At 46.1% G+C, this 26,469-nt stretch overlaps 1 protein-coding gene across 2 annotated transcripts in view; it reads left to right on the top strand.

Moving 5' to 3' along the window:
- The window catches only part of FXR1 (FMR1 autosomal homolog 1), a 135,676-nt gene extending 109,544 nt beyond the window's left edge, over window positions 1-26,132 (top strand). For both annotated transcript variants that reach the window (XM_082249408.1, XM_082249409.1), the window contains one exon: window positions 25,039-26,132. In XM_082249408.1, coding sequence (XP_082105534.1) covers window positions 25,039-25,191 — 153 coding nt within the window. In that variant the 3' untranslated portion in view covers window positions 25,192-26,132. The remainder of the gene's footprint in view (window positions 1-25,038) is intronic.
- Window positions 26,133-26,469: the final 337 nt, after the last annotated feature.

Here is a 26,469-nt window from a genome sequence, read left to right on the forward strand (position 1 = left end):
AGAGCGACCTGGTGGTGGTCTCCTCTTCCCCTGCGAAATCCCCAGATGGGATATTAAGCTAGAGCCATGCTCCCCGTGGGGGAGCATGTAGCCGGCTTACTATTTGCAAGAAGAGCGACCTGGTGGTGGTCTCCTCTTCCCCTGCGAAATCCCCAGGTGGGATAATAAGCTGGCTGATGACGAGGCCTTAGGCTTAATATAAGAGTCCTCCTTCCAAGGGATAGAAAATCCATGCTTCCCTCAGGGAGCATGAAGCCGACATACTATGAGCAGGAAGAGCGATCTGGTGTTGGTTTTCTCTTCCCTTGTGAAATCCCCAGATACCACAAGACACAGTCCTTTTCTTATTAGGTCATACCAGAGGTCTTCCTCTGCTTAAAAACCTGGTAATGTCATAAGACCCTAAAAGAGGGATAACATATCCTCCTCTGGCCTTTAGGAACATGTGCATGGGAGTTTATCACCTCAGCCAGAAGGGTAAGGACGTGGTAGTCTAAAGAGTCAGTATCAGGACCTGTCTTACCTGTATGCCCTACACTGTAGTTTTACGTCTTGGGAGGTATCCCTCCTGGGTACCCTACGGTATTAAAAGGGCTCAGCTCCTTTCCGCTTAATTGTGGACAGATCTATAAGGGGTTAGTTTATAGCCTGATATCTACAATAGGGCCAAAATATTAATTTATCTAGCTCCTGTCTGCTTATGGTGGACAGATCTATAAGGTTGAACCTATAGAAGAGGTTCCCTTTTTACGTTTTGGTCCTCAAAACTAGCTTCCTGTAATTGTCACTTCAGCCAGAAGTGTAGGGGATTCATAAGATCTTTCTGGAAAAAGATCTTTTACGTTTTATCTTCCCAGATAGAAGTATTCGCAGGCCAGATCCCTTAGACCTGCCCAAGGTAACCTCTTCCTTTTACAGGAAGCAAGTAATAATTTTAGCATCCTTGGGTGGTAACCCTAAGAATGCAAGATAAATAGGATTTCACGGATTAGATGTGAGGAGCCGCCTCCTCAAATTTAATTATGGAGGATCAGGGGATTTGTGAGATCCAATCATCCGCAGATCCTCTACCCTGGACCAATAGGACTGCGGGCCTAAAAGCTTTCAGTCCCTGGGTGGTTTGGATAAGCCATTAACATGGCTTATGAAGTTTCAGGTGCTCTGGCATTAGCAAGCTAAAAGCACACTCGACAAGAAGCCCTAAAAACATCCTGGGCCGAAAAAGCTGGTGCATCTGGAGAACAGATCCGCAATACGGCCACCTGGTCCAGAAATAGCACGGCTCTGAAGAATTACCATGTAGAAGTACTGTCTCAACTAGACCTAGCCTTTGGCCGGAAGGTCTTATAGGCAGTGGTCCCACCCTAAAGTAGGCCTATGGGTAATCTAGTATCCTCTCATGTTTGGGCCGTCCTGGAAGGCGAAGAGAGAAAACTTACCGTTAGTGTAGCACCACCCCCGCAGGAGCTGCTGATTAGATTATTGGGTCTACGTCCTGCCTACCAACCCCTGAAATTGGCTTGAACCCTCCCTAGGCACAACTGACACGAAATGGGACTATAATACCAAATGGCTACAGGAGAACACAATTCAGGATATATCGCCCCAATAAGTAATAATAACTTGTTACCTTTCTCCAGCCGCAGTCCCTCTGGGTGACACAAGGTGCAACACACAGACTTTTGCTTAACCAAAGTAGCTTTACTGAGAGTTAAAGTACAAGTTGACTCCAAAAGACATCACAAGAGTCAACTAAGAAAGATAACGTTATTGACACAATAATAAACAATATGATTAAGATAGCTATTTTTGTATACTTATGCAACTAAAAGATAACTCATAAGCTTTCTTTTACCCAATTCAGGCTATACTTTACACGCGTCTAGTCTCTTGTATCAGGTAGGCAGAACCTATTTGAATCCCACACACAGTTCCTTCCTTTTGGTTTGGAATCTTCGCTAGCAATCGTTGGTGCACAAGCTATTTGTAATCCAAAAGTAAGGATATATAGTCAAAAAGGGTGAGAAAAAAAAGTTACAATCACCCGCAATGTTAATTACTGAGTAATTGGGCGTATGAATCTTCTTAGTGGTGCATATATAGGCCCCTGACACCTTATGTACTTGTGTTTAAATGCTTAGTCTCCTGGAAGGTGCACTAGGCCGCTGAGTGTACCGCGTACTATCTGCAGTATAGTTAGCACCGGCTAAAGTTAATTTCTTCCAAGCGAGAATCAGATTTGGGCATGTGCCCTGCTCACCAAATGGCCTCTTTCTTCAGGAGCTCTCCACCTCCGATTTCTGTCACCAGCCGCGCTTGTGGTTAGATGTGGGCGACACCAGTCTCTGCAGAGCATCGATGGGTTCTCTGGGAAGGCTCCTTTACTGAAGATGAAATACTTCCACTCAGTCACTTCAGGCCCAGGCTTCAGGCCTAGTCCGCAGCATCAGCCCACAGCACTTGCTTCCTTCTAGGTGTTGTGTCAGGAGACAAGAGACAGAGCCTGGCTCCTCCCTTCCTTTATAAAGCCTCCCCCAAAAGGCTGTGCGGTGAAGCAATGCACCCTGGTATTCCAACTGAATTGTGGGTATCGTAGTATAAAAGAACGTCTGATGAATATCACCAAGCTGCAGTGTGGCAGTTTGGCCACTAGAAACTTCTGATGAAAATCACCAAGCTGCAGTGTGGCAGTTTGGCCACTAGATGGAGCCGAGTTCCTTAAAATGTCCAGCAGCAGTCTTTTACAACTTGTATAAGGGGAAACCTCACTACATTAGTTTACCGGTAACGGCTTTTCTATTGAGCCTTCCAGGACGGCCAGCCTACCCGCCCTGTTAAAAGGGTGCAAGTAAGAGTAAACTTAGGTGGTAAGTACCTATAGACTTTTTGGAACACTTCCCTCGAAAATGGTTGTGAAAGATACTTTTTTACAACTGAGGGACAGAGGGAAGGGTGGGGCCTTTTAACAACTGTTAATTGATTGTGTTTCCTGTGGGGAGGAGCCTATCATCTCATGTTTGGGCCGTCCCGGAAGGCTCAGTAGAAAAGCCGTTACCGGTAAACTAACGGTAAGTTTTCTCTTTCGTTCATTGACGGACACAGCTCCTGATCTTCATAACCATTGGGTTATACTGCCCCCTACAGGAGTAGGACACTAGTCAAAAAAAAAAAAATCTGGCTACGGCTATGGGCAGTCCCAGGGGGTATACTTCCTCTCTCTGCTATAGGTACTCAGTTGTTTTTCTGCCCAGTCAGGAGTTAGGACCTAGTTCCTTGCTGGGATCTCTGGTCCTGGCAGATTTTTTTCTTGCATTTTTCCTGTGAGATCTACAATCAACTGCTGGACTGGGCGACGGGCTGGATAATCTAGATCTGGTGGTAACCCTAGTCTGGCCAGTGAACGCGCGCAGACCTCAGCTCCGCGCTAGGTCAGCCACGACATAGCCCCACTGGACTGCGGCAGGCCTGCGGGTTAAACGCCTCGTGAGGTCGCATATGACTGAGTCGCAGTGTATCTCGTGGCTGACAACCCCCCCCATTTCACTGGAGAAGGGGTTCTGTCTGGAGCAGTGCCCACCTGGTTCCTTATATGATGAGTAGCTGTCTCCCCGTAGAGGATTTTGAGGTGGACATGGGCCCCTCCTTGGGGCGGTCAGAACCCCGTGTTCCCCTCCTTCCCAGTACCCCCCTTTCATCTGACCCCTATCCACATATGCTTAGTGCTGTTTGGACGGTCTGGTCCACCTCCTGGGGTGGGGTCTATTGTACCCGTTGGGGGGGGGGGGTGTCCTGCTTCTGTCTTTGAGGCCTAGGGATCCCTCCTGGGTCCCTGGAAGCCTCGTGGGGGCTGGTATTTTGCTTTAGCCTGTGTGTTTCTATGCACGGTGGCCATTTTGCGGTGGTTTGCTTTTGAAAATAGCAGCAGCCATGTCAGTGGAGCTCTGTGGTCAGCAATTTTGGTGGTGGGAGCCCCTCCTCATCCCCTGGTGCTGACTCCTGGATCATTTCACTTTCTGATCACGGCACATGGAGTGCAGATTATTCTGGTGGCGGCAGGTTCCTGTTTCTGCTGGTTGGAGAGTCTGGTGGGGTTCTCTCCCTCTCTGCTGAGGATCACTTGGTGCTTTGTGCCTGGCGACCGAGTGGTGCCAGCGCGGTGGGGCTTGTCCCTTGCAGTTACACTTTTTGTGGGGTCCCCTTGGTGACTCATGGAGTCTTTGGAGCACATCTACCCACGATTTTCTAGGCGTTACCCCTATGAGGAGTCCCTTATTAGGAAGTAGACTGTTTCACCTATGGTGGACCCTCCGGTTTTCAGATTAAACAAGGCAACCATAAATCCGGTTATCGAGTCCCCAGCCTTTCAGGATCAGGCTGACAGGAAGGCAGAGGCTGTGGCCCACAATATGTACACTATGGTTAGTTCGGCACTAAGGCCATTATTCACCTTTTACCTGATGTGGGAAACTGACCAAGTGGGCTAAGCTTTTACGCTGTGACCTGGAGGGAGAACAGTTCCCCCTTCCTTTGCTGAGCTGGCGGACCCAGGGGTCCAGGGGCTGCAGTTTATCTGTGATGCATCTTTGGATGCGGCTCCCCTAGTGGCCCGACTTTGTTTCAGCAGTGGTTCTTCGGTGTGTCTTTTTGTTTAAATGCTGGTCTGCGGACCATACTTGTATAAATGCCTTGACTGATCTACCCTTTCAAGGAGATTTCCTGTTTGGAGCTACCCTGGATGACATCATTAAAGGTCTCACAGTGGGGAAGAAGAGTACCTTTCTTCCGCAGGCTACTAAGAGCAAGGAACCTTGTCGTAGAAGTGGGCCCCCCTTCCTCTGCTCAAAAGATGTTTTTTCATCCATCAGGGTCGACTGACTAGGACTCAAAGCCTTTCAGGGCCTCCTCTGGAGGATACAAACGAACCAGGTCTGGCAAGCAGAGAGCTGGCTTCTCCAGGCCCACGGACAGGGCTCCTTCAGCATGAAGTTGCGCCCTCACCCGTATCGGAGGGGGGGGGGGGGTGTTGTCTTCGCTGGTTTCCGAACCCGTGGACTTCCCTGGTACAAGACAAGTGGGTCCACAAAGTTGTCCGGCTACAAGATCGTGTTTTGCTTTTGTCCCCCATCACGGTTCTTTCCTTCAAACGCCTGTCTTTGGACTGCTTACAGGGTCTGTTTGGGGCGTTACAAGAACTGTTGCTTCAAGGGTTGATTGTTCCAGTTCCGACTTAGGAACGTTTTTAGGGTTTTTACTGAAACCTGTTTACAGTTCCCAAGAAGGAAGGCAAGGTGCGTCCAATCCTGGATCTCAAGGCGCTGAACTGCTTTGTGCGGGTGCAGAAGTTCATGATGGAGTCCATTCGCATGGTGGTGGTATCCGTGCATCAGGGGGATTTTCTTGCCTCTATCGACATCAAGGATGCTTACCTTCACATTCCAATATGTACCGGTCACCAGCGCTTCCTCCGCTTTGCCGTGGGAGAGGAGCATTCTCAGTTTTTGGCATTACCCTTTGGTCTCGTCTCTGCTCCTCATTTATTTACAAAAACGTTTGCCCCGGTACTAGCACTGTTACGCCTTATGGGGGATCATTGTACTGAGCTACTTCGACTTCTGCAAGCGGAGTCTTCTACTGCTCTGGTGGAAAATATGGATATCCCCATACAAACTCGGCGGGAGATCGAATGGATTCTGAATTTTCAGAAGTCTGCTCTGGTTCCGTCCACAAAGCTGGACTATCTGGGTCTGACTTTGGACTTCCAGAGTGCTCCTTTCTCTGGACAAACACCATGAAATTGCAGAAAGCAATTTATCTCCTGTCCAGCAGATGGTCATTCCTCCGGACTTGCATGCTTGGTTGCTGGGCCTGATGGTGTCTACCTTCAAAGCGGTTCCGTTTGCACAGTTCCATACGAGGTCCCTGCAAAGGGAGATTCTGGACAATCCGATCTGGCTAAGACGGGGAACGAAGGAGTCCCTGATATGGTGGCTTCGTTCTCTGGTGCTTTGTCTTGGAAAATCCTTCCTCCCCTTGTATTGGACAGTGATTGCAACAGATTCCACCCTGTCCAGCTGGGTGGCGTCCTTTGCAAACATTCTGCTCCAGGGGATCTGGACACTGGAAGAGTCCAGACTAGGGCTGAACGATAGTCGATGCGATATCGACTATCGTTCTGCGGGCGGGGGCGATATTCATATCGCCGAAGACACAATATTTAGCATAGGCAAGTTGGGGGGAGGAGGAGGACTCGCAGTGCTGGCAGCCGACACATCCGTTTTGCTTTCGGCTGTGATCGGAACTCCGCCCCTCCAGCCCGATGCAATCCAGCCCTCCCAGCTCTGCCTCTAGTATCCAGCCGACCATTACTCCGCCCTGCTCTGCCCATTGTGTCTCCTGGCTGCATCGGGGGCGGGATCAGGCTGTAATGTTTTGTAAATAGATTCAATGGAGAGACAATGGGCAGAGCAGGGCGGAGTAATGGTCGGCTGGAGACTAAGAGGCAGAGCTGGGAGGGCTGGATTGCATGGCGGATTGCATGGTGGCGGAGAGGCTGCAGAGCGCTACAGTGCAAAGCAGCAGGAGAGGGGGGAGAGACGTCCGGAGCATGGCGGAGGAGCACCGGGGGACAAAGGCTGCTACCATACTACTGCTGGGACACTTCACTCAGCCCGCTTACTCTACACTCCGGCTCCGACACATGGCTTGGGCTGTCTGGGTGGGAGAAGTTCTACAAGTGTGGCGGATCCCCTGGCGGAGAGCTGAGCTCTGCTCACTGGTCCCTCCTCCAGAGACTGTCCGGGGCGCTGTGTATACGGTGCTGGCACTGGGTGCAAGGATCTTCTACCTCCTACCACCACTGTGAGTCCCGACTCTGCCTAATCCACACTGTCAATGTCTTCTGCATTCCACCCAGAGAAATATTGCTATATATATATATATATATATATATATATATATATATATATATATATATATATATATATATATATATATATATATATAGTTGAAAACCAAATATCGCAATGTACTTTTTTCCCCAATATCGTGCAGCCCTAGTCCAGGCTATTGATCAATGTCTTGGAACTCCGAGCGATCAGACTGTGTCTGGACCATTGGACAGATCGTCTTTAGGGATGTCTAGTGCGCATTCACGGCCGTGGCTTATGTCAATCACCAGGGGGGGCACAAGAAGTGTCCTGGTGGCTCTGGAGGTAGCCAGCATTCTAAGGTGGACAGAACAGTTTGATTTTAGCCCTCTCCGCTGTACACATTCCTGGGGTGGAAAACTGGCAGGTGCATTATCTCAGTGGGCAGGCGTTGGGCCAAGGGAAGTTTTAACCGGAGGGGTTTCATTAGTTATGTCTCTGGTGGGGTGTCCCTGAGGTGGATCTCTTGGTGTCTTGGCTCAACAGAAAGGTGCAGAGGTTTGTGGCTCAGTCACGGGATCCTCTGGCGGAAGCCACAAATGCGCTAGTGGCCCAGTTGGGTCAGTATCATCTGATTTACGCCTTCCCTCCTCTCCAGCTTCTGCCAAGACTTCTAGTAGGATCGAGGCAGAAGGGACTCCAGTCATCTTAGTGGCTCCGGACTGGCCTCGCTGGGCTTGGTACACCGATCTGCTGCGGCTGGTTGCGGCTAGTGCGCTTGAAGCTCAAAAAGGTGCGTGCGGTTGCTTGCACGTGGGCAGCCTACTGAAATAAATGGGCTGCTCTATGTATATGGATCGACAGTGCCCAAAGATACATACAGTATATGCGTGGCATGATTTTACACCCTTTCAGGAAACTCTATTATGTGAACGAAGCCCAACATCTCACTATTACTTTGGAAGAAGCAAAATTAAATTTTTGTGTCTCAGGATTGTTTTGTATTTGCAGGTTCTAGGGAGGGGAATATTAAAGGTTTCTGAGAGTTATAAACAAATCTTTAGACCCATCCAACCACTTCTGCCTCCAACGTACGCGTACATCACCAAGTTGAAGGGGTTATACTGGGATAATGCCTACAGCTACAGGCATCACATTGGTATAGCCACTAAAAAGCCACTGGATTGGGGGTCCCATCCCACCGGGAGCCCAGGATTAAAGCAGGGGGGTTCTGTCGGCTAATCAGAGATGACCGAGGACCAGAACGTCTCTGCTCATCATGGTCTAACTGGAAGCAAAATATATTTTCACTATTGGTTTCAGTCTGATGTAAACAGGCCGTTACCGGCCTGTAAGGGAATCGGATCAATTCGATCTTGGTGTGATCTGATGCTTTTAAGTGCAGAGGTGCGATCTGGGGTTATACTCTGTCATATTAAAGTTTAAAGGAATACTAAAGGCACCTTCATTACATTGGGCATTAATAACTGGGACAAAATGTTTTAGTTCTGTTGAAATATTTTTTCTTACTTTGAAAATCTGTGCATATCTTTCGTCCATTTCTGTAGCTGCATCTGCTGCTTTTTTAGCTATTGTATCTGCCCACAGGAGGAGTGAGGCATCGACTTCCTGCTGATTGCAAAAGAGGGAAAAAATATTTCCCTGCATCCTTTAGCCGTGCATGTTCCAGAAAGCTGGACTGAGGATGGGCTCAGGCGTGTTCGGATCATGGTCCCAACCCACCTCAACAATCCGTCGTGCATACCGCCAATCATGATTAACCTAGTCAGGGAGTTTGAATGTGCAGCTGTGGGCCAGGAAATGCCTCTCTGCCTATGATTGGCGGTGTACAGTGAAGGCTTCCACTCCAGGCAGGATTGCTCAGGAGGTTTGGCATTAGGATCTGAACATGCCTCGGCACATCCCTAAGCTGGACACTGCATGGTGTAGACTTTGGCTATGCAGCCTTTCAAGATGAGATGCTGGTTTACGTTCTCTCAGATCTGCTTCTTGAGCCGTAATTAAGCAACTAATTAGCACACCTAAAGTCTGTACCATCTAGTGGGGAGGAACCTGCTCGCCTAATGGGTTACGGAGAATGAAGTTTTTATCACTCAGATTTAGCACTTCACACACACACTCTGCTCTGTGTACACACACTCTGCTCTGAGAGATTAAGAAGGCAGAATAAATTGTAGACACAGACTTAAAGGAAATAGATGCAGAATGGAATCTCTGGAATAATTTTAAGGTGTTTATCGGGGACGTAAATGTACACAGAATTTTAAACAAACAAGATGAAACGATGGCAAATTGAAACTTGGGGCATTTGTAATTTCTGTTTTGATTTTGGTTAAAAATGTAGAATTAGGCTACATTCACACCTGAGCGTAGCGTTTTCGTGCGATTTTTACAGCGATTTACAGGCGTTTTGCAGGCGTTTTTAGATTGAATAGAGACCAATGGAAAATGCCTGTAATCTGCCCAAAAAGAAGCTCATGTACTTTGAGCGTTGGGCGTTTTGCTCACAGCGTCTAAACGCTCAGATGTGAACAGGGGCCATTGAAATGAATAGGATTTTTCTTGTTGGGCTTTTTAAGAGCTGATCCTAGAGCAGAAAAACTCCCCAAAAACGCCCCAAAACGCCTACATGTGAACGGAGCCTTTCAACAAACCCAACAAATGTGTCACTAAATATTTATTTTACCTTTTTGTCATGCTTTGTCAAATCTCCTACCCACTGAATATAATTTAAAATGTGTATCTAAATGTATTGGCAGGTAAAAAAAATTCCTGGATTCTCGGACATGTCCTCCGTCTGACTGTTAGATGAATCATCACTTAGGGAAGAAAAAAAAAAACATGACTGGTTTACCACTTGAATTAAAGCCCTGCATCAACCTTATCCTACCTGCTAATCTGAAACATTTAGCAGTTCTGTGGTTGGCCAAGAAGATGATACATCCAAGGCTGGCCATACGTGGATCAGTTTTTAATCGAGAGAGAGTGAAAAAAAAATGAGCGCCCTCATACACACAAGCGAGGTGGATGGAGGGATCCTACCTGCTTTGTTGTATTCTGACAGCTGGGACTCCTCTGCTGATAGAATAAACTGATCAGTGCTGCAAGTAGTTGGCTGCAGCGCTAATAGAAGGAACATTTTTCTAAGAAGCCAGTTTGAGAGCAGTCAGTCGTTGGATCCCTGCTGAACTGGCCAAATTTTGATCCATCTATGGTCAGCTTAAGATGAAATAAAGAAATTCCTGCGAGCAAAACAAGACTTAGCACTATTTCCAAAACTGCAGCGAGCACACCACTCTCACAAAAGTGTAGGATTCAATAAATAGTGTCGCGCAATTAACGGGTTGCTGACCGCCCACCGCAATTATACTGCGGCAGGCAGCCGCTCCTGCACAAACTGACGCGCGCGCTCCCGCCCATCAGCGGGGACTCCGATGCACGGGGCAGGTGGCTCCGATTGCCGCCTGACACCTGCGATCGTTCCCCCGCTGAGAGAGAACGGTCAGCCGTTGTAAACACAGCTGACCGTTCTTCTCACTGGAATAATCAGAGCACCTGTGATCCTTCTATATAGGAACACAGGTCTCTGTGATCATTTCAAAAGCCACACGCCCCTAGGTACACATTTAACCCCTTGATCACCCACAGTGTTAACCCCTTCCCTGCCAGTGTCATTACAGTAACAGTGCATATTTTTGGCACTGATTCCCCCAAAAGTGTCAAAAATGTCAGTCAGGGGTCCGATCTGTCTGCCGCAATGTCGCAGTCCCCCAAAAAAATTGCAGATCGCCACCATTACTAGTAAAAAAAAAAAAAAGAAAAAGCAATAAAAATGACATTAAATCTTTCCCGTAGTTAGTAGACGCGATAACTTTTGCGCAAACCAATCAAAATACGCTTATTGCGTTTCGTTTTTTTTTTTTTTTTTTTTTTACAAAAATATGTAGCAGAAAACAAATTGGCCTAAAATGTTAAATTTTGATTTTTCATTTTTTTGGGGAATGTTCTATAGCAGAATGTGAAAAATATTGTTTGTTTTTTTTAAATTTTTTTAGAATGGTCAATCTTTTTGCAACAAATAAAAATCGCACAGGTGATCAAATACCACCAAAAGAAAGCTCTATTTGTGGGGAAAAAAGGACATCAATTTTATTTAGGTACAGCGTTGCACAACCTCTTAATTGTCCGTTAAAATAATGCTTGGCGAATCGCAAAATAAGGCCTGGTCATTAAGGGGGCAAATCCTTCCGGTCCAGAAGTGGTTTAAGTGCTTCTATTACATGTATAAAAAATATTAGGTGATTACAGAATAAATATATGAAATATATATATATATTTATGTGTGCCACTCTAACCAAAGTGTTAAGATACATGCACAACAGTGATCAAAACTTGTGAATAAATATGCATAATCACTAAATAAATATATAAAATACAAATAATCTGGTAAACAATGCACACTCTTGAAAAGTGCCAGTGTTGCTATGAACGAGCACCACCGTGATCAAATAGTTAATTCTCTTCCCAATGAAAGGGGATTATTGAATAGTCCACTTCAAATGTGAAAAATCTGTGTTAAATAGATCCTCCGTGATGAGTCATGCCTCAACCTCAGACACCCTGTGTGAATGGGTCCTCACCTCCACTCCAGTGACCTAGCACTTAAGCTTGGTCTAAAAGCGCAGTTTACCCTCTCAGAATCACCCTGAGAATAAAATAATTGTATAGACGCTGTTTTTTTATTTAATTGCAAAACTCTACACCTTGCGGACTTCTACCTTATTATGGGTAATAATAGGCTAAATGATTCATCAAACTAAATTACATCTTAATTGTACAGTACAGGTTACAAGCAAAGTATTCATAGAACCTGGTTTATAGGCTCATTTATGTGATCGGACGCTAGCAAGTTTTTGAAGACACGCCCACTGGGGGCACATCCCCTCTATCCCTACCTCACTCTGAGTCCTCGGTTTTGTGTTAGTGGCCTAAAGTGATGAACCTCTTCTCCTTCATGGAGAAATCACTCTTAGCTCAGCCTCATTTTTTTTTTTATTATTTTATCTTCAAATTCTTCAACACATCATTGCCTTCTGTTTGCACAAATAGCAGTACATCCGGATTGGCAAGGCTTCAGTATACATCAAGAGCTGGGGGGTGGCCTGTAATGTTGCTTTGGGCACTGGATCACCTTCGCATTTAGTGTAACGCATGTAATCAGCTGCAGGTTGCTTTAACAGTCCAGGGTCATGATCCATTTATTTGGATCCCAGTCCTTGAAGACCCCTTAGGGGGTAGCTTAATGATGAAGGGTGAAGCCTGATTCTTGTATAAGACAGGGTCACCCTGTATCTTTGGCCATTACTGTTAAGACTGGAGCGATAATTTGAATTGTATTCAGTATTCACTACCATGTAAAGATTTCAAATTTTGAAGTTAAAGTGGAGTTCCACCCATTTTTGGAACTTTAGATCTTTGTAATCCCCTTTAAAATGGCTTTTACCAATGGAAACTTTTTTTTTTTTTTTTTGCTAGTAAATACCTTAATTTTGGCTTTATTCCTCCTCTCCTCACTTCCTGGTCCGATCGGCGATGACGTCATTCGGCGATCCGCAGTGTCTGCTGGGATGTATTCTATTCCAGAAATCTCAGTAGCTGTATCTGTACTGAGCCGTGCCTGCCCCGCCTCCGCCCCGCCTCCTCTCATTGAATTGCATTGTATGAATGTATTAAGGCTGTTCTCTGCCCAGCCTCCGCCCCGCCTCCTCTCAATGAATTGCATTGTATGAATGTATTAAGGCTGTTCTCTGCCCAGCCTCCGCCCCGCCTCCTCTCAATACAACTCAATGAGAGGAGGCGGGGTGGAGGCGGGGCAGAGAATGGCCTTAATACATTCATACAATGCAACTGAATGAGAGGAGGTGGGGCGGAGGCGGGGCAGGCACGGCTCAGTACAGATACAGCTACTGAGATATCTGGAATAGAATACATCCCAGCAGACACTGCGGATCGCCGAATGACGTCATCGCCGATCGGACCAGGAAGTGAGGAGAGGAGGAATAAAGCCAAAATTAAGGTATTTTCTTATCAAAAAAAAAAAAAAAAATTTCCATTGGTAAAAGCTGTTTTAAAGGGGATTACAAAGATCTATGTATTCCAACCTATTAAAAATGGGTGGAACTCCGCTTTAAAACTTAATTGCTTAGTCCCAGGTGCATGACCAGGTGTGACATCACACCACAGGTCACACATTTTACTGCCACTTCTACCTATTGCCTTTATATAGTGCTCAGGTGCTTTCTCGTGCCCTTTCACCACAAGGATCACTACTGGACAGTCTACACCCAGGTTGCTACGTTCTTCTGGACACGCTTACCCTATATTTTGCACCTCACCCTATTCAGTGTATTGCCCTGTGGGGTACTCAAATAATGTAGCTATGGCAGAAGCCAAGCAAAAAGGAAGCCATTGTAAAACCTCAGGGGAATGTGTGTTCTGAGGAAAGGCCCTCACAACACTCCTCCTCAGGCTAATGATGCGCCATTTGAATCACAACGTGAACCAACTCTAACATCGGTCTCTGCATCCAATTCTAGATCTATTTCAGGCACGCAACAAGCAGCCCACCTGACAGGAGCAACATTATCTGCATCTATGTTGCAACTTCTTTTTTCACAGATTTAATACAGCCATCCTTGCCCAGTGATCAAAAATGCCTCACCTCTCCAACTCCTTTTTCTCTACCGGAGTTGTATTCGGATTTGCGACATGCTTGTTAGTGTGAAAAGGCTCAGTGCTGCCATCCTCAAAAGCATTGGCATTGTTCACCTTTATTCTCTTCCAACGTCACATACCCATTTGGATACAAAGAGACCTGTAGAATCCAAACCTTCCCTGTGCATGAGCAGATTGAATATGCAGTCTGACTGGCTCACACCAGACAGGTTTTAAATCTTTGTGAACACTTTTTCCACTTGATAGAAATCAGCAAAGAAGTGGTCTATTCTGTGGTTGGTCCTGCTATCTCAGTCTTAAAAACCTCTCACTGTAACTATTGAAGGTGTTTTTCCTTTCAAAGACTCTGCAGATAGAGATTCCCTGAAAGGTTTTCTTTACTCTTACGGGTCCAGCCCTGCAACCAGCTCTCACTGCAATTTCAGTATGCCAACCTGCAGTTTACTGGACTAGGACAACAGACAACCAACATGATCCGGTTTTCCAGGTTTGTGCCTTACCTGAGCAATTGCAGTAACTGCCTTCCACTCTGCTGTTTTTGTGTTGACACCCTGGGTCTAGAACATGTCATGAGTCATGGCTCTAATCTCCATTCACATGTGCAGAATTTTTGGCTAAAGGCTTGGACAGCCGAAGCTGCCTGTAAAGAGAGCTCAAACGTATGCCTTTTCATGGAGGATATCGATTTGTAGAGACACGCAACCAATTTATCAAAAATATCACAGGAGGGAAGGTTTTACTCCCAACAACCCTCTTCATTGCAGCACACCTAACTTCTCTACCCAAGTCAGCAGTCTCACTCAAAGCCCTCTTCCCAATGAAGGGGTGCCCTCTCTCCTAAGAGTGGGGGGAGGGGGGTGTCCAGGTTGCCTTTCTCTGAGAATAAAATGGCGATGGCAATATTTTGTCATTGTATTTGTACAGCGGTCTTTCAAATGCAATTTTTTGGTAAGAAATACACTACAATGAATAAAAAAAGAAAAACTAAACCGTAAAGTTAGCCCATTCTTCTTCTTCTTTTTTTTTTTTTTTTTGTATAATGTGAAAGATGTTATGCCGAGAATAGTGAGAGAATCATGATCTTTATTTTAAGCAAACAATTTGCTTTGGTTGCTGTCACATCTGCCAGACATCTCTAAGTTGGCAGCTTCCTCCTGTAAAGGAGTCTTTTCTCATACTCCTACGTTGCAAAGACACGGTTGTTTTTAAGCCCAAGCACAATCCTTTATTCCCAAGGTGGTATTGAAGGGAAATTGTGTGTCTCTGAAGCATTAATTAGACGGATTCCTATTTTAGTCTGCCTTCAAGGACACCCCCTGCTTCAAAGTCCACCATCAGGAGATCGATAGGAAATCTGATTGCTATAGCTTGCACTCCCTCCTGCGCTATTACATGCCCATTTCACCAGGTCAGTGGGAGTTTCCTGAGCGTTTCATCATCAGGCCTCTGTAACACAGCTCCTTAAAGACGCCACCTGGTCTTCTGTTCATACGTTCATACTTTTTTTTAAAGTTCTACCAGGTTGATGTCCAGTCTACTTTCGGCTGCAAGTTTCTTTCAGCAGCATAGTGACGTTGGGGTCTGTTAACAAGACACATTTCTGTTTGCCTAGTTGCTCCCCACCCTCCTCATTCATTGCTTGGCAATGTCCCAGGATCTATGAACACTTTGACTGTGTTCTGTACTCTACGATCAAGATGAGAGAAATTTTGACACGCCTCCTACAAGTTCAATATCTTGGAGTACAGGACACGGGCCACCCTCTTTCATTCCCTCGTTACTCTACATTGCTTGCTTCTAAACTGAGGAATCAACAAGGGTAGGGTTATAGGGGAATGAGCCAGTGAGCATGTCCTCAAAAGCTTGCCATTGTCCAATAACCTGAATGTACAAGCCTATAGCCCAGATTCTATGAATACTTAGCCTGTGTTGTAGACTGTGCGCCAAAATAAGAAATTTACAGGTAAGTCTAAATTCTTCTTTAAAATTCTGAACAGTTGAATTTCATCACAAAGTACTTAGTTGTGACACAACAGAGAAGAAAGGCACAGTTGTTTTATATAGTTGCGCTATCCTGCGGGGGGAAAAAAACTAGCTCTGGTGGCTAAACTTACCCAATAATTAGCACATATTTTTTAAAGCAACTGTGCATTAATACACACTGTTGTGTGTACAGAGGGGACATGAATACTACAGTAGCTTCATGGGAGTAAGCTGAAGAAATAAAACTTTCTTTTGTTCATTGATGGACACAGCTCCTCATCTTTTTGACTACATGGGTTATGCTGCCCCCTACAGGAGTAGGACACTAGACAGGAAAGAACTTGACTACGCCTATGGGGCAGCCCCAGGGGGGTATACTCCCACTCCCTGCTATAGGAATATTTGTTTTTTTCTGCCTAGTCAGGAGTAAGGACCTAGTTCCTTGCTGGGATCTCTGGTCCTGGCAATTTTTTCTTTTTTAAATGGAATTTTTTTTCTCTTTATTATTTTGTTCCTGTGAGATCTACAATCTCACATGCAGACCACAGCTCCGCGCTAGCTCGGCAACGACATAGGCTAAATGGATGGAGGCTGGCCTGCGAGTTAAGTCTTGCGGTGGCTCATACGAACTGGCTTCAGTCTGAGTTGTAGCATTTCCCCCTGGCCGACAGCACCCACATTACGATGGAGCGATGGTCTGTCCGGAGCGGCACCCACCCTGTTTCTGGTGTTGAAAGTAGCTGTTCCCCCTCTACCCCTGGAGGACTTTTGGGTGGACGTGGGCCCCTCCCTTGGATGGCCGGACCCCCTCCCTCCCAGTTAGCGTTCCTCCTTTCTTGGTCGTCTTCTGTGGGCCTTTGCCCCCCTGTGTGGTGGGAGCCCCTCCTCGGCCTCTAGTCCTGATCCCTGGATATTACTCATAGTGTGCAGTTAGTTCGGTACTGTGAGTACCTGATCAGTGGTGGGGAGTCTGTGGGGTACTCTCTCCCTCTCCCTGCTGTTAAAGTGGTAGTGCTCTGTGCTGGGCCTTGTGGTGCCGCCGCCGGTGGGTTGTTCCTTGCAGTGTTGTACACTTTTTTTGTGTGGGTTCCCTTCTCCATTCAAGGAGTCCCTGGCACATATTTTACCACCTGATCCCCTCTCAGAGGCTGTCGGGCCCTCCGGGTCCCAACAACTGACTGCACTGACAGCGGTCCTGGAGTCCTTGGTGTCCAAGGTAAATTTTGGTCCTGGGCAAGATGGCTAGCAAAAAGCGCCCCCTGCCTTCACCTGCTTCCTCTGTCTCATCAGATCTATAATCTGATTTGGCTGTCACGCATGAAAAAGGCGCTAGTGTTTGTTCCGGCCTAGGAAACAAGGGGGTTTGGGCGTACCAAATTTTTGGGCTTATTACCGGGCGGCGAGGCTAGCGCAACTTTCAATAGTATATTCCCGATACGAAAAACCGGACTGGGTTCAAATGGAGAGGCAGACGGTCCCGACATACACTCTGGGCTTCCTCCTCTGGGCCTCCCCTAGACAAAGACCACCCATACTGTCCCCCACACTCTCAGCGTCTTTTGCACTCTGGGATTCTCTGCGAACCCTGCCGGCTCTGACATCCTCTCTCCAACCGCTCTCACATATATTCAACAATCCACAATTCCCTCCGGGCCTGAACATCAAAGCATTTCAATGGTGGCTCGACAAAGGCCTCTACCGCATAGGGCAGTTTTTCACCACTACTGGCCCATACACTCTGAAACATTGTCACGATAAACTGCAGATGCCCACCTCGGAAGCATATAGGTTTCTGCAAATTTCTAATTTTCTGCGCTCGATCTCTACAGGGATGACTCCCCCATTTACTTTCACGGCCTATGAGACGTGGTGCGGAAACTCAGCGGCACAAAGGGGTGGCATATCTCTGATATACTTAGCATTAATGTCGGAAGACTCCAAACTACCCTACATGGAAGCATGGGAAAGGGATCTGGCGGAGGCGTGGGGGGTGGAGGAGTGGGGAAACATGTTTTTCCGCTCTTTCAGGGGCATCAGAAACATATCCTTGATAGAAGCAAATATAAAAGTTTTAACTCGCTGGTACTTAGTACCCGCGCGAGTCCATAAAATGTTTCCCTCCTCCTCTCCACTATGTTTCCGAGGATGCCGGGTTCCTGGCGACATGCTCCACGTGTGGTGGGATTGCCCGAGGTTACGGAGCACATGGAATAGAGTACACCACATGATATTCAAAGTCACCGAACTTAGAATCTCCAGACGAGCGGCTTATGCCCTGCTGGGATCTAGAGTGCCCAAGATTTCTAAACACCTGCAACAACTAATATTTTTTATTTTTCTGGGCACAAAAATGACTATTGCCGCAGCCTGGAAGCAACAAAAGGTGCCCATGAGACAAATCAGAAACAAAATCACGTGGATTATGTCCCAAGAAAAGATGGTGGCATCCCTGACAGACACGGTAACTACGTTTGAAAAGATTTGGGAACCATGGGCTGCTTATGTGGGAATATCCCTTGTTCCGGGATTGACTTAGGCCATGAGGTTGGGGCGTGCCTCTCTGGAGTTCGGCTGCTTCCCCCTCCCCCCTTTTCTCTCTTCCTTTTTCTACTTCCCTCACCTTTCCTTTCTAGCTTCACTCTCTCTGTTCTTTTCTTCTTCCTTATGTTCAGCAGTCTGGGTCAGTTTTATCTTAGATAGGTCCAAATTTGTACTATATTTCTATGCAGTCCTTGACCCACCCGACGATGCTGTAGATTCCTCCCACCTACTCAGCTATGAGGGAGCTTGGACTCTTTAGCCATAACTTAGACTGTAATTACTCTATGCAGTCAGTCCTTCTCCTTATTGTTAACTTAATTGGTGCGTACTTGGTATCACAGCTCCCAGATACATCTCTGTTGTATTTCTCACTCTAGCCTCATCTACGCATTGTCATCAATGTTGGATCTGCTTTATTGTACAACAATCTTATGTAACCCAGATTGCAAATGTTTCGATTGTTATCTTCTTTATGTTCTTGCTTTTGAATTATTAAAATAAAATATTTGAAAGAAAAAGGCGCTAGTGGATGCGCTGATTGTATTAGTGCAGAAAACCTTAAAGATGGAGGATGTTACTAACGTGGCATCGTAGGCGCGGGTCCCCTTTGGCACCCACAGGTCCTCCAAAGGTGACCCACAAAGGTGTTCACCTTTCCCACCTTCTTTTGACAATATTGTGACAATACAGTGGGGTTGCCCAAAACGCACCTTTGAAATCCCGAAGTGTTTTGCAATCTGGTACCCGTATGAGAATTCCCTCCTTAAAACATGGACGGTTCCTCCTGTAGCGGACTCCCCGAATTCCAGGTTGAATAAAGCAACCCTAATCCCGGTTGAAGAGTCCCCGGTCTTCTCAGATCCAGTTAATAGGAGGTCGGAGGCCTTGACCCACCTTATGTTCACTGTGGCTGGTTCGGCATTTAGGCCGGTATTTATTATTGCCCTGGTGTCAAAAGCTATGACAGAGTGGGCAAAACTACTACCCCGGGACCTGGAGGGGGAACAGCAGCCCCCTGCCTTTGCGGAGCTGGCAAATCAGTTGGTCCAAGGGCTACAGTTTGTGACGCCTCTTTGGATGCGGCTCCCTTAAATTCAAGACTGTCTGTCTCAGCGGTGGTCCTGCGGCGCATTATCTGGCTGAAATGCTGGTCTGCGGACCAGGCTTCTAAGAACGCCTTATCTGATCTTCCGTTAGTGGGGAATCGCCTGTTTGGCGCTTCCTTGGATGACATCATCAAAGGCCCCACAGGGGGAAAGAGTACTCTTCTTCCTCAGGCTTCCAAGGGTAAGGAGTCCTGTCGCAGACGGGGACCTCTTCTTCTTTTTTTTTTTTTTTTTTTTTTTCGGCTCACAAGAGGCCTTTTTGTCCCTCAGGGTCTCAAGAAAAGGGATCTAATTCCTTTAGAGCAGGGGTCTTCAAACTATGGCCCTCCCAGTTGTTCAGGAACTACAATTCCCATCATGCCTAGTCATGTCTGTGAATGCTAGAGTTTTACAATGCCTCATGGGATGTGTACTTCTGCAACAGCTGGAGGGCCGTAGTTTGAGGATCCCTGCTTTAGAGCCTCCGCCAGGGGTTCTAAGAGGACCTGATCTGGCAAGCCACGAGTAGTTTCTGGAAGACCTGTGGACAAGGCTTCCTCCGCAGGAAGGGGCACCCTCACCCGTATCTGAGGTGGGGGGACATGTTTGCAGGTTTCCGGATCTGTGGACCTCCCTGATACAGGACAAGTGGGTCCACCAAGTCATTCTCTCTGGCTACAAGATCGAGTTTCGCTCATCCTCGATGGGTTCTTACCTTCCAACCTGCACTTGTCTCCAGATCGCTTAGGGATCTCTTTGGGGCAGTGCAAGACTTGTTACTTTAGGGGGTGATTGACCCAGTTCCGACATTGGAAGGTTTTTACTCAAACGGGTTTACAGTTCCCAGGAAGGAAGACAAGGTGCGTCAAATTCTGGACCTCGAGGCACTAAACTGCTTTGAGCGGGTACAGAAGTGCCAAATGGAATCCATTCGCACGGTGATGGCGTCCCTTTATCAGGGGGATTTCCTTGGCTCCATTGACATCTAGGACGCCTACCTACACATTCCAATATGTGTCAGCCAACAGCACTTCCCCCGCTTTGCTATGGGCGAGGAGCATTATCAGTTTGTGGCGTTACTCTTTGGTCTCGCCTGCGCTCCTCGGGTCTTCACAAAAGTATTGGCCCCGGTGCTAGCATTGTTGCGTCAGCGGGGGATAAGCAGTACTGGGGTATCTGTACGATCTGCTTTTGAGAGTAGATTCTTCAACTGCTCTGCTGGACAACTTGGAGATTACTCTGCGAACTCTGAGGGAGTTCAGTTGTGTACTTAATCTTCAGAAGTCTGCTCTGGTTCTGTCCACAAGACTGGACTATCTGGGTCTGACTCTGGACTTGGCCTCAATTAGACTGTTTCTTCTCCTGCAAAAACTTCAGAAATTGCACAAGGCAATTTAGCTTTTGCTGTCCAGCAGACCGTTCTCTCTTCGGTCTTGCATGAGGGTACTGGGCCTAATGGTGTCTACCTTTTTGAGGCGGTTCCGTTTGCACAGTTCCACGAGATCTCTGCAAAAAGAGATTCTGGTGATATGGAACAAGAATCCTCAGTCTCTAGAGAATCTGATCCTGTTTAGCCAGGGTTGTGGCTTCATTCTCCGGCACATTGTCAGGGCGAATCATTTCTTCCCCTGTACTGGACGGTCATCACCACTGACACCAGCCTGTCTGGGTGGGGAGGCGTTCTCGGCACAGAGTGTTCTCAGGGGGTCTGTACCCTGGAAGAGTTTAGGCTACCGATCAATGTACTGAAACTCTGTGCGATCAGACTCTGTCTGGATCATCGGACATGTCATTTCCAGGGGTGTCCGCTACAGATTCAATCAGACAATGCCACGGCCGTGGCCTATGTCTATCACCAAGGGGGCATGAGAAGTGTTCTGGCGGCTAGGTAAGTAGCTGGCATTCTAAGGTGGGCAGAACGATTAGTTCCAGCCCTCTCTGCTGTACACATTCCAGGGGTGGAAAATTGGCAGGCGGATTATCTCGTCAGGCGTTGGACCAGGGGGAATGTTCACCTCTTCCGGAGGGGTTTCATCAATTGTCTCCCCGATGGGGTACTCCGGAGGTGGATCTGTTGGCCTCTCGCCTCAACAGGAAATTGCAGTGGTTTGTGGCACGGTCCCGGAATCTGCTAGCCAACGCCACAGACGCATTAGTGGCTCCTTGGAGCCTGTATCATCTGATTTACGCTTTTCCTCCTCTCAAGCTTCTGCCAAAACTCCTGCGCCGGATGGAGGCAGACAGACTTCCGGTCATCCTAGTGGCTCCAGACTGGCCTTGCCGGTCTTGGTACGCCAATCTGATACAGCTGGTCGCTGATGCTTCTTTGGAGACTTTCTCTCAGGGAAAATCTGTTGTCGCAAGGGCCAATCTTCCATCCTGCTTTAGTCGCTGGCTTTAAAGGCTTGGCTGTTGAAAGGCAGATGCTGAAGGATAGAGGTTTGTCTGACTCGGTGATTCCTACGCTGTTAAACGCTAGAAAATATACTTATGGGAAGATTTGCCATCGTACTTGGAAGACATACATTGTGTGGTGTGAATCCCTCAGGTTTCACCCTCGCTCCTTTTCAGTGACTCAAATCTTGGCTTTCCTACAATGCGGGGTTGAAGAGCGCCTGGCCTTGAGTACCATCAAGGGCCAGGTTTTGGCTTTTGCGGTTTTCTTTCATCGTCCGTTGGCCACACACTCCTTGGTGCGTACCTTTCTCCATGGAGTGAGACACTTTGTTCCTCCACTGCGGCGGTCTCCATGGGACCTCAATTTGGTGTTGTAATTTCTCCAGAAGCCTCCCTTTGAAAACATTCAGAAGGTTCCCCTGCTTACATTGTCCCAGAAGGTGGCCTTTTTGGTGGCTATTACTTTGCTGTCTTGTCGTTTGCCTTACCTGGTGTTCACCAGGATAAGGTGGTTCTTCTTTCATTTCCGTCGTTCCTTCCAAAAGGGCGTCTGATTTTCCTTTGAATAAAGATATCATGTTGCCCTCCATGTGTCCCAGGCCTAAACATCCTAAAGAAATTGCCTTGCATTCCCTGGATGTGGTTCAGGCAATAGGGTGTACCTGACAGCTACAGAGTCTTTTAGAAAGTCAAACTCCCTATTTGTCCTCACGGATGGACCTCACTAAGGTTTGGCTGCTTCTTCTGCGACCATTTCCAGATGGCTCAGAGACAGACTGTGGTTCAGGCTTATTCCATTAAGGGTCAGGTTCCTCCTTTCCCTATTAAGGCGCACTCTACTCGGGTGATTAGTGCCTCCTGGACCTTCCGTCATCAGGTGTCAGTGATGCTGGTTTGCAAGGCGACTATCTGGTCGTCTGTGCACACTTTCACAAAGTTTTATAAGGTGGATGTGTTGGCAAGAGTTTGCAGGCTGCTGTTTAGAGGACTTGGTCCTCTTTGAAGATGTTTTAATTTTTTTCAGGTTAGCTCCATCTTACCTGGATGGCTATGTTTAGCCTTGGGAGGTATTTTTTTTTCCTTGCTGTTCCCACCCCTCATGCTTTGGGACATCCCACGTGGTCAAGAAGATGGGGAGCTGTGTCTGTCAATAAATTAAAGCGAAAAATTGGATTTTTGACTTACCGTAAAATCCATTTCTCTGATGTCCATTGACGGACACAGTCCCCACCCCTCTTTTTAAGTTTGAGTTTTTTCTTCTAACACTGCTTGTAATTAATGAGTACCTATAGCAGAGAGTGGGAGTATACCCCCTGGGACTGCCCCATAGGCGTAGTCAGGTTTTTCCTACCCAGTGTCCTACTCTTGTAGGGGGCAGCATAACCCACGTAGTCAAGAAGATGAGGAGCTGTCTGTTAATGAACATCAGAGAAATGGATTTTACAGTAAGTCAAAAATCCAATTTTTTCCACCTAGTGCTCTTGTAGTTAAAGTGGAGCTAAATTATTCTATCCTTTACAGCAAAGGAAGCTGTCATCTTGGCCCCTATTTGATCTGCAATTGCCATGGTGGTACTGCACATGTCATCTATGACATAAGCCATTTGATGGCATGACACCTAAAGCGCTGTTCCAGCTGGGGGGAAAAAATAAATAAGTCCGCAGCTACAAATACTGTAGCTGCTGACTTTTACTATAAAGACACTTACCTGTCCAGGGAGCCTGCGATGTCGGCACCCCAGCCTATCAGCTGCCGCCGCTATTTGTTGTAAGGGAGACCGGCAGTGAAGCCTACTGCGCTTTCTAAATTCCCCTAATTGGGAAAGAAGGCTGGGGGCTGAACTTCCCAGGGGTGGCGCTGTCTTATGGAATTGGGGAAGGGTACCCCCCCTCCCCGCTGAAAGGTGCCAAATGTGGCACCAGAAGGGGGGGGGGGGGTAAAGAAGCACATCAGTGGAATGTTCCACTTTTTGGTGGAACTCCGCTTTAAATTGAGAGCTAACATAAGCCTTCTAGGAACTGTAAGGCCTCATGTACACAGGGCATCTGCTTAGTCCATTTGAATGCCAAGTTTTTTGTATTTTTTGCTAGAAAACTTAGAAACCCCAAACATATGTTTTTTTTTTTCATCAGACACCCCTAGAGAATAAAATGGAGATCGTTGCATAACTTTCACACCGTATTTGCGCAGCTGTCTTACAAATGCCATTTTAAAAAAAAAAAAATAAGAAAACTGTTAGCCAATTTTTTTTTTTTTTTTATAATGTGAAAGATGTTACGCCTAGTAAATTGATACCCAACAGGCTTCAAAATTGCACACGCTTGTTGAATGGTGACAAACCTTGGTACATAAAAATCCTCATAGGCGACGCTTTAAAAATTCCTACAGGTTACCAGTTTAGAGTTAGAGGAGGTCTAGTGCTAGAATTATTGCTCTGACGATCGGCAATACCTCATGTGTGGTTTGAACACCGTTTACATATGTGGGCACGACTTGAGTATGCGTTGCCTTCTGCGTGCAAGCTCAGAGACACGGGGCGCTTTTTTACCTTTTACCTTTCTTTTACTTTTTTTTTTTTTTCTTTTTTACACTGTTTAAAAAAAAAAAAAAAATGGGCCCTTTAAGGCCGTTGGGAGGAAGCGACATTTGACGTCGCTCCTGTCCTCCTTTGCCATAGTGGAGTGAGGGCCATCTTGCCCTCACTCAACTTCCTGCCTGGGCAAATGGACGGAACGTTTTACCTGCTACCGATGGGTCCAAGAAGCGTGGGGGCACCTCTCCCGCCTCCCGTAAAAGTGATCCCGCGGTGAGAATACCGGGGTTTTGGCAGCTATCTGCCATAACAGTGGTATTTAACGTCAATCTACCAACGTAAAATTGCAGCAGGCGGTCCGGAAGTGGTTCCACACCCCCTTACATGCCGCATTTGGCATGTCAGTTTTTTTCGCAGGGGGGGGTGGTGAGTACCTAGTTTTTCTCTCCCCCCCTCCCTCCCTGCAATCTTCTGGGACACGTCTCAGGTCCCAGAAGATTGCCCAGCCATTGAGGGAGCGCAGTGCGCACCTGGCTATGAGGCCGCAAGCTTTCACAGCCACGTGCCCACAGTTGGGATGTTAGAGAGAGGTAAGGGAGAGAATCAAGGGTTCGGGCAGCTGGCTCTTGGGACAGGTGAGTGTGTGTTTATTAAAAGTCAGCAGCTACACTTTTTGTAGCAGCTGACTTTTAATAAATACAAAAACGACTGGAACTCCGCTTTAAGATAGAATGGAGGTTTTTTATTTATTTATTTTTTATCTTTCTTTCTTTCCTACCTTGATGAGCATCATGCCATTATTTTTGTAGTAATTTTTTTTTTTTGTTTCTAAATGTTACTTCTCTTGCTTGCTTTGATAAAAGTTTTCATTTTCCAGGTAAAGGATGTAATTGAAGAACACAGTCCTGCAGAAAAGGTTACAAATGGCCCTCGAGGGTCCTCTGGCGACAGTGCTTCAAAGTCTCAGACACCAGCCCCAGAAAGAAAAGATGGAAGCAACCAAGAAGCCATACTGAATGGGGTGTCCTAAAATGGAGTTTCCTAGTTTACAGTTCCTTTACATTACATTTTACAATAGTGCTTGTACAAGCTTGCCAAAGATAGATTAAGGATCGCCAGTCTTTACACCACACTTTCAGTTCCTCCATTTGGAATAAAGAAAGGGGAGGGATCCTGATACACATGTTAAACATAAGTTGATACCTACTGTGTTCTAAATACATCATCAGATGTGCCTTGAGATAGTATACAAAACATTAAAGAAAAAAGTAAAAAAAAAAAAAAAAGTGCTGGCTAAAGGAAATGTTTTGTTTTCAAATATAGCATTGAATTGGGGAGATCCTGCATAATATTTGTTCTGAAAGCATTAGCTGCTTTTGTTACATTTTTAATAATATGCAACCACTTCTTCACCTGAGGAAAAACTAGAAAATGCAGTCTAAAAGTATTTTGCACTGAACTGTAACTTCTCCATTGGTTAGGTCTGGAAACTGGTCGTTTTAATACATGTTTAATTTTTTTTTTTTTTTCTTTTTTATTAAAAAAAAAAAAAAGCTGTATGGAGGAAACTGCAGACCACTGGAACAGACAAATACTCATCTGCAGCTATTGGCAGTGACTGTTCTTCATTGGGGCTTTGTTTGGTTTATTTATTAAACTGTACAGTATTTAAAAATCAAACATTGCTATAAACACTAAACCGAACGTAGTCATGTCCACAAAGGTATAATCCTAACTACTGATGAAAAGATCAATTTCCAGAATGTTTCTCCTGTATAAAACTGCATATGTTAGTCCTTAGTATGGTATTTTTATTTTTGTTTTGGTTGTTTGATGTGCAATATGTTTTTGTATGCAGGTAGTAAAAAGAAAAAAAAAAATAAACTTTGATCTTCCATTTTTGATTATCTGCCTAGTTTCCTATGGGGAAGATATTAAAAATTCTTAAAGCTGAACTCCTGGTATATATATATATATATATATATATATATAAACAGTTATTTGTAAAATGTCGTATTTTTAAATGCAACAGTTGTAAAAAAAAAAATAAAAAATAGAATTTTCCTTTTTATTTTACCTACTTCTACTCCCCTACTTAGGAGCGCTCGGGCATGGAAGGGCCAGAAGTAGGATCTTGTCGGTCTCTCTGCTGACAGGAAATAAGTTAACAAAAATGTGCAGTGTGATCTATCTCTTCAATGTGCTGCTGTTATTTCATTATACAATCTGCAGGCTGGTTGTATGTTTTCTAGGCAAAATTCTTCTGCAGTGCTGTTCCGAAGATTTGGCTATGCTGCCTGGTAAGGGT

This window comes from Pelophylax lessonae, assembly GCF_965119305.1.
Source record: "Pelophylax lessonae genome assembly, chromosome: 3".
In the NCBI taxonomy this organism is placed as follows: domain Eukaryota; kingdom Metazoa; phylum Chordata; class Amphibia; order Anura; family Ranidae; genus Pelophylax; species Pelophylax lessonae.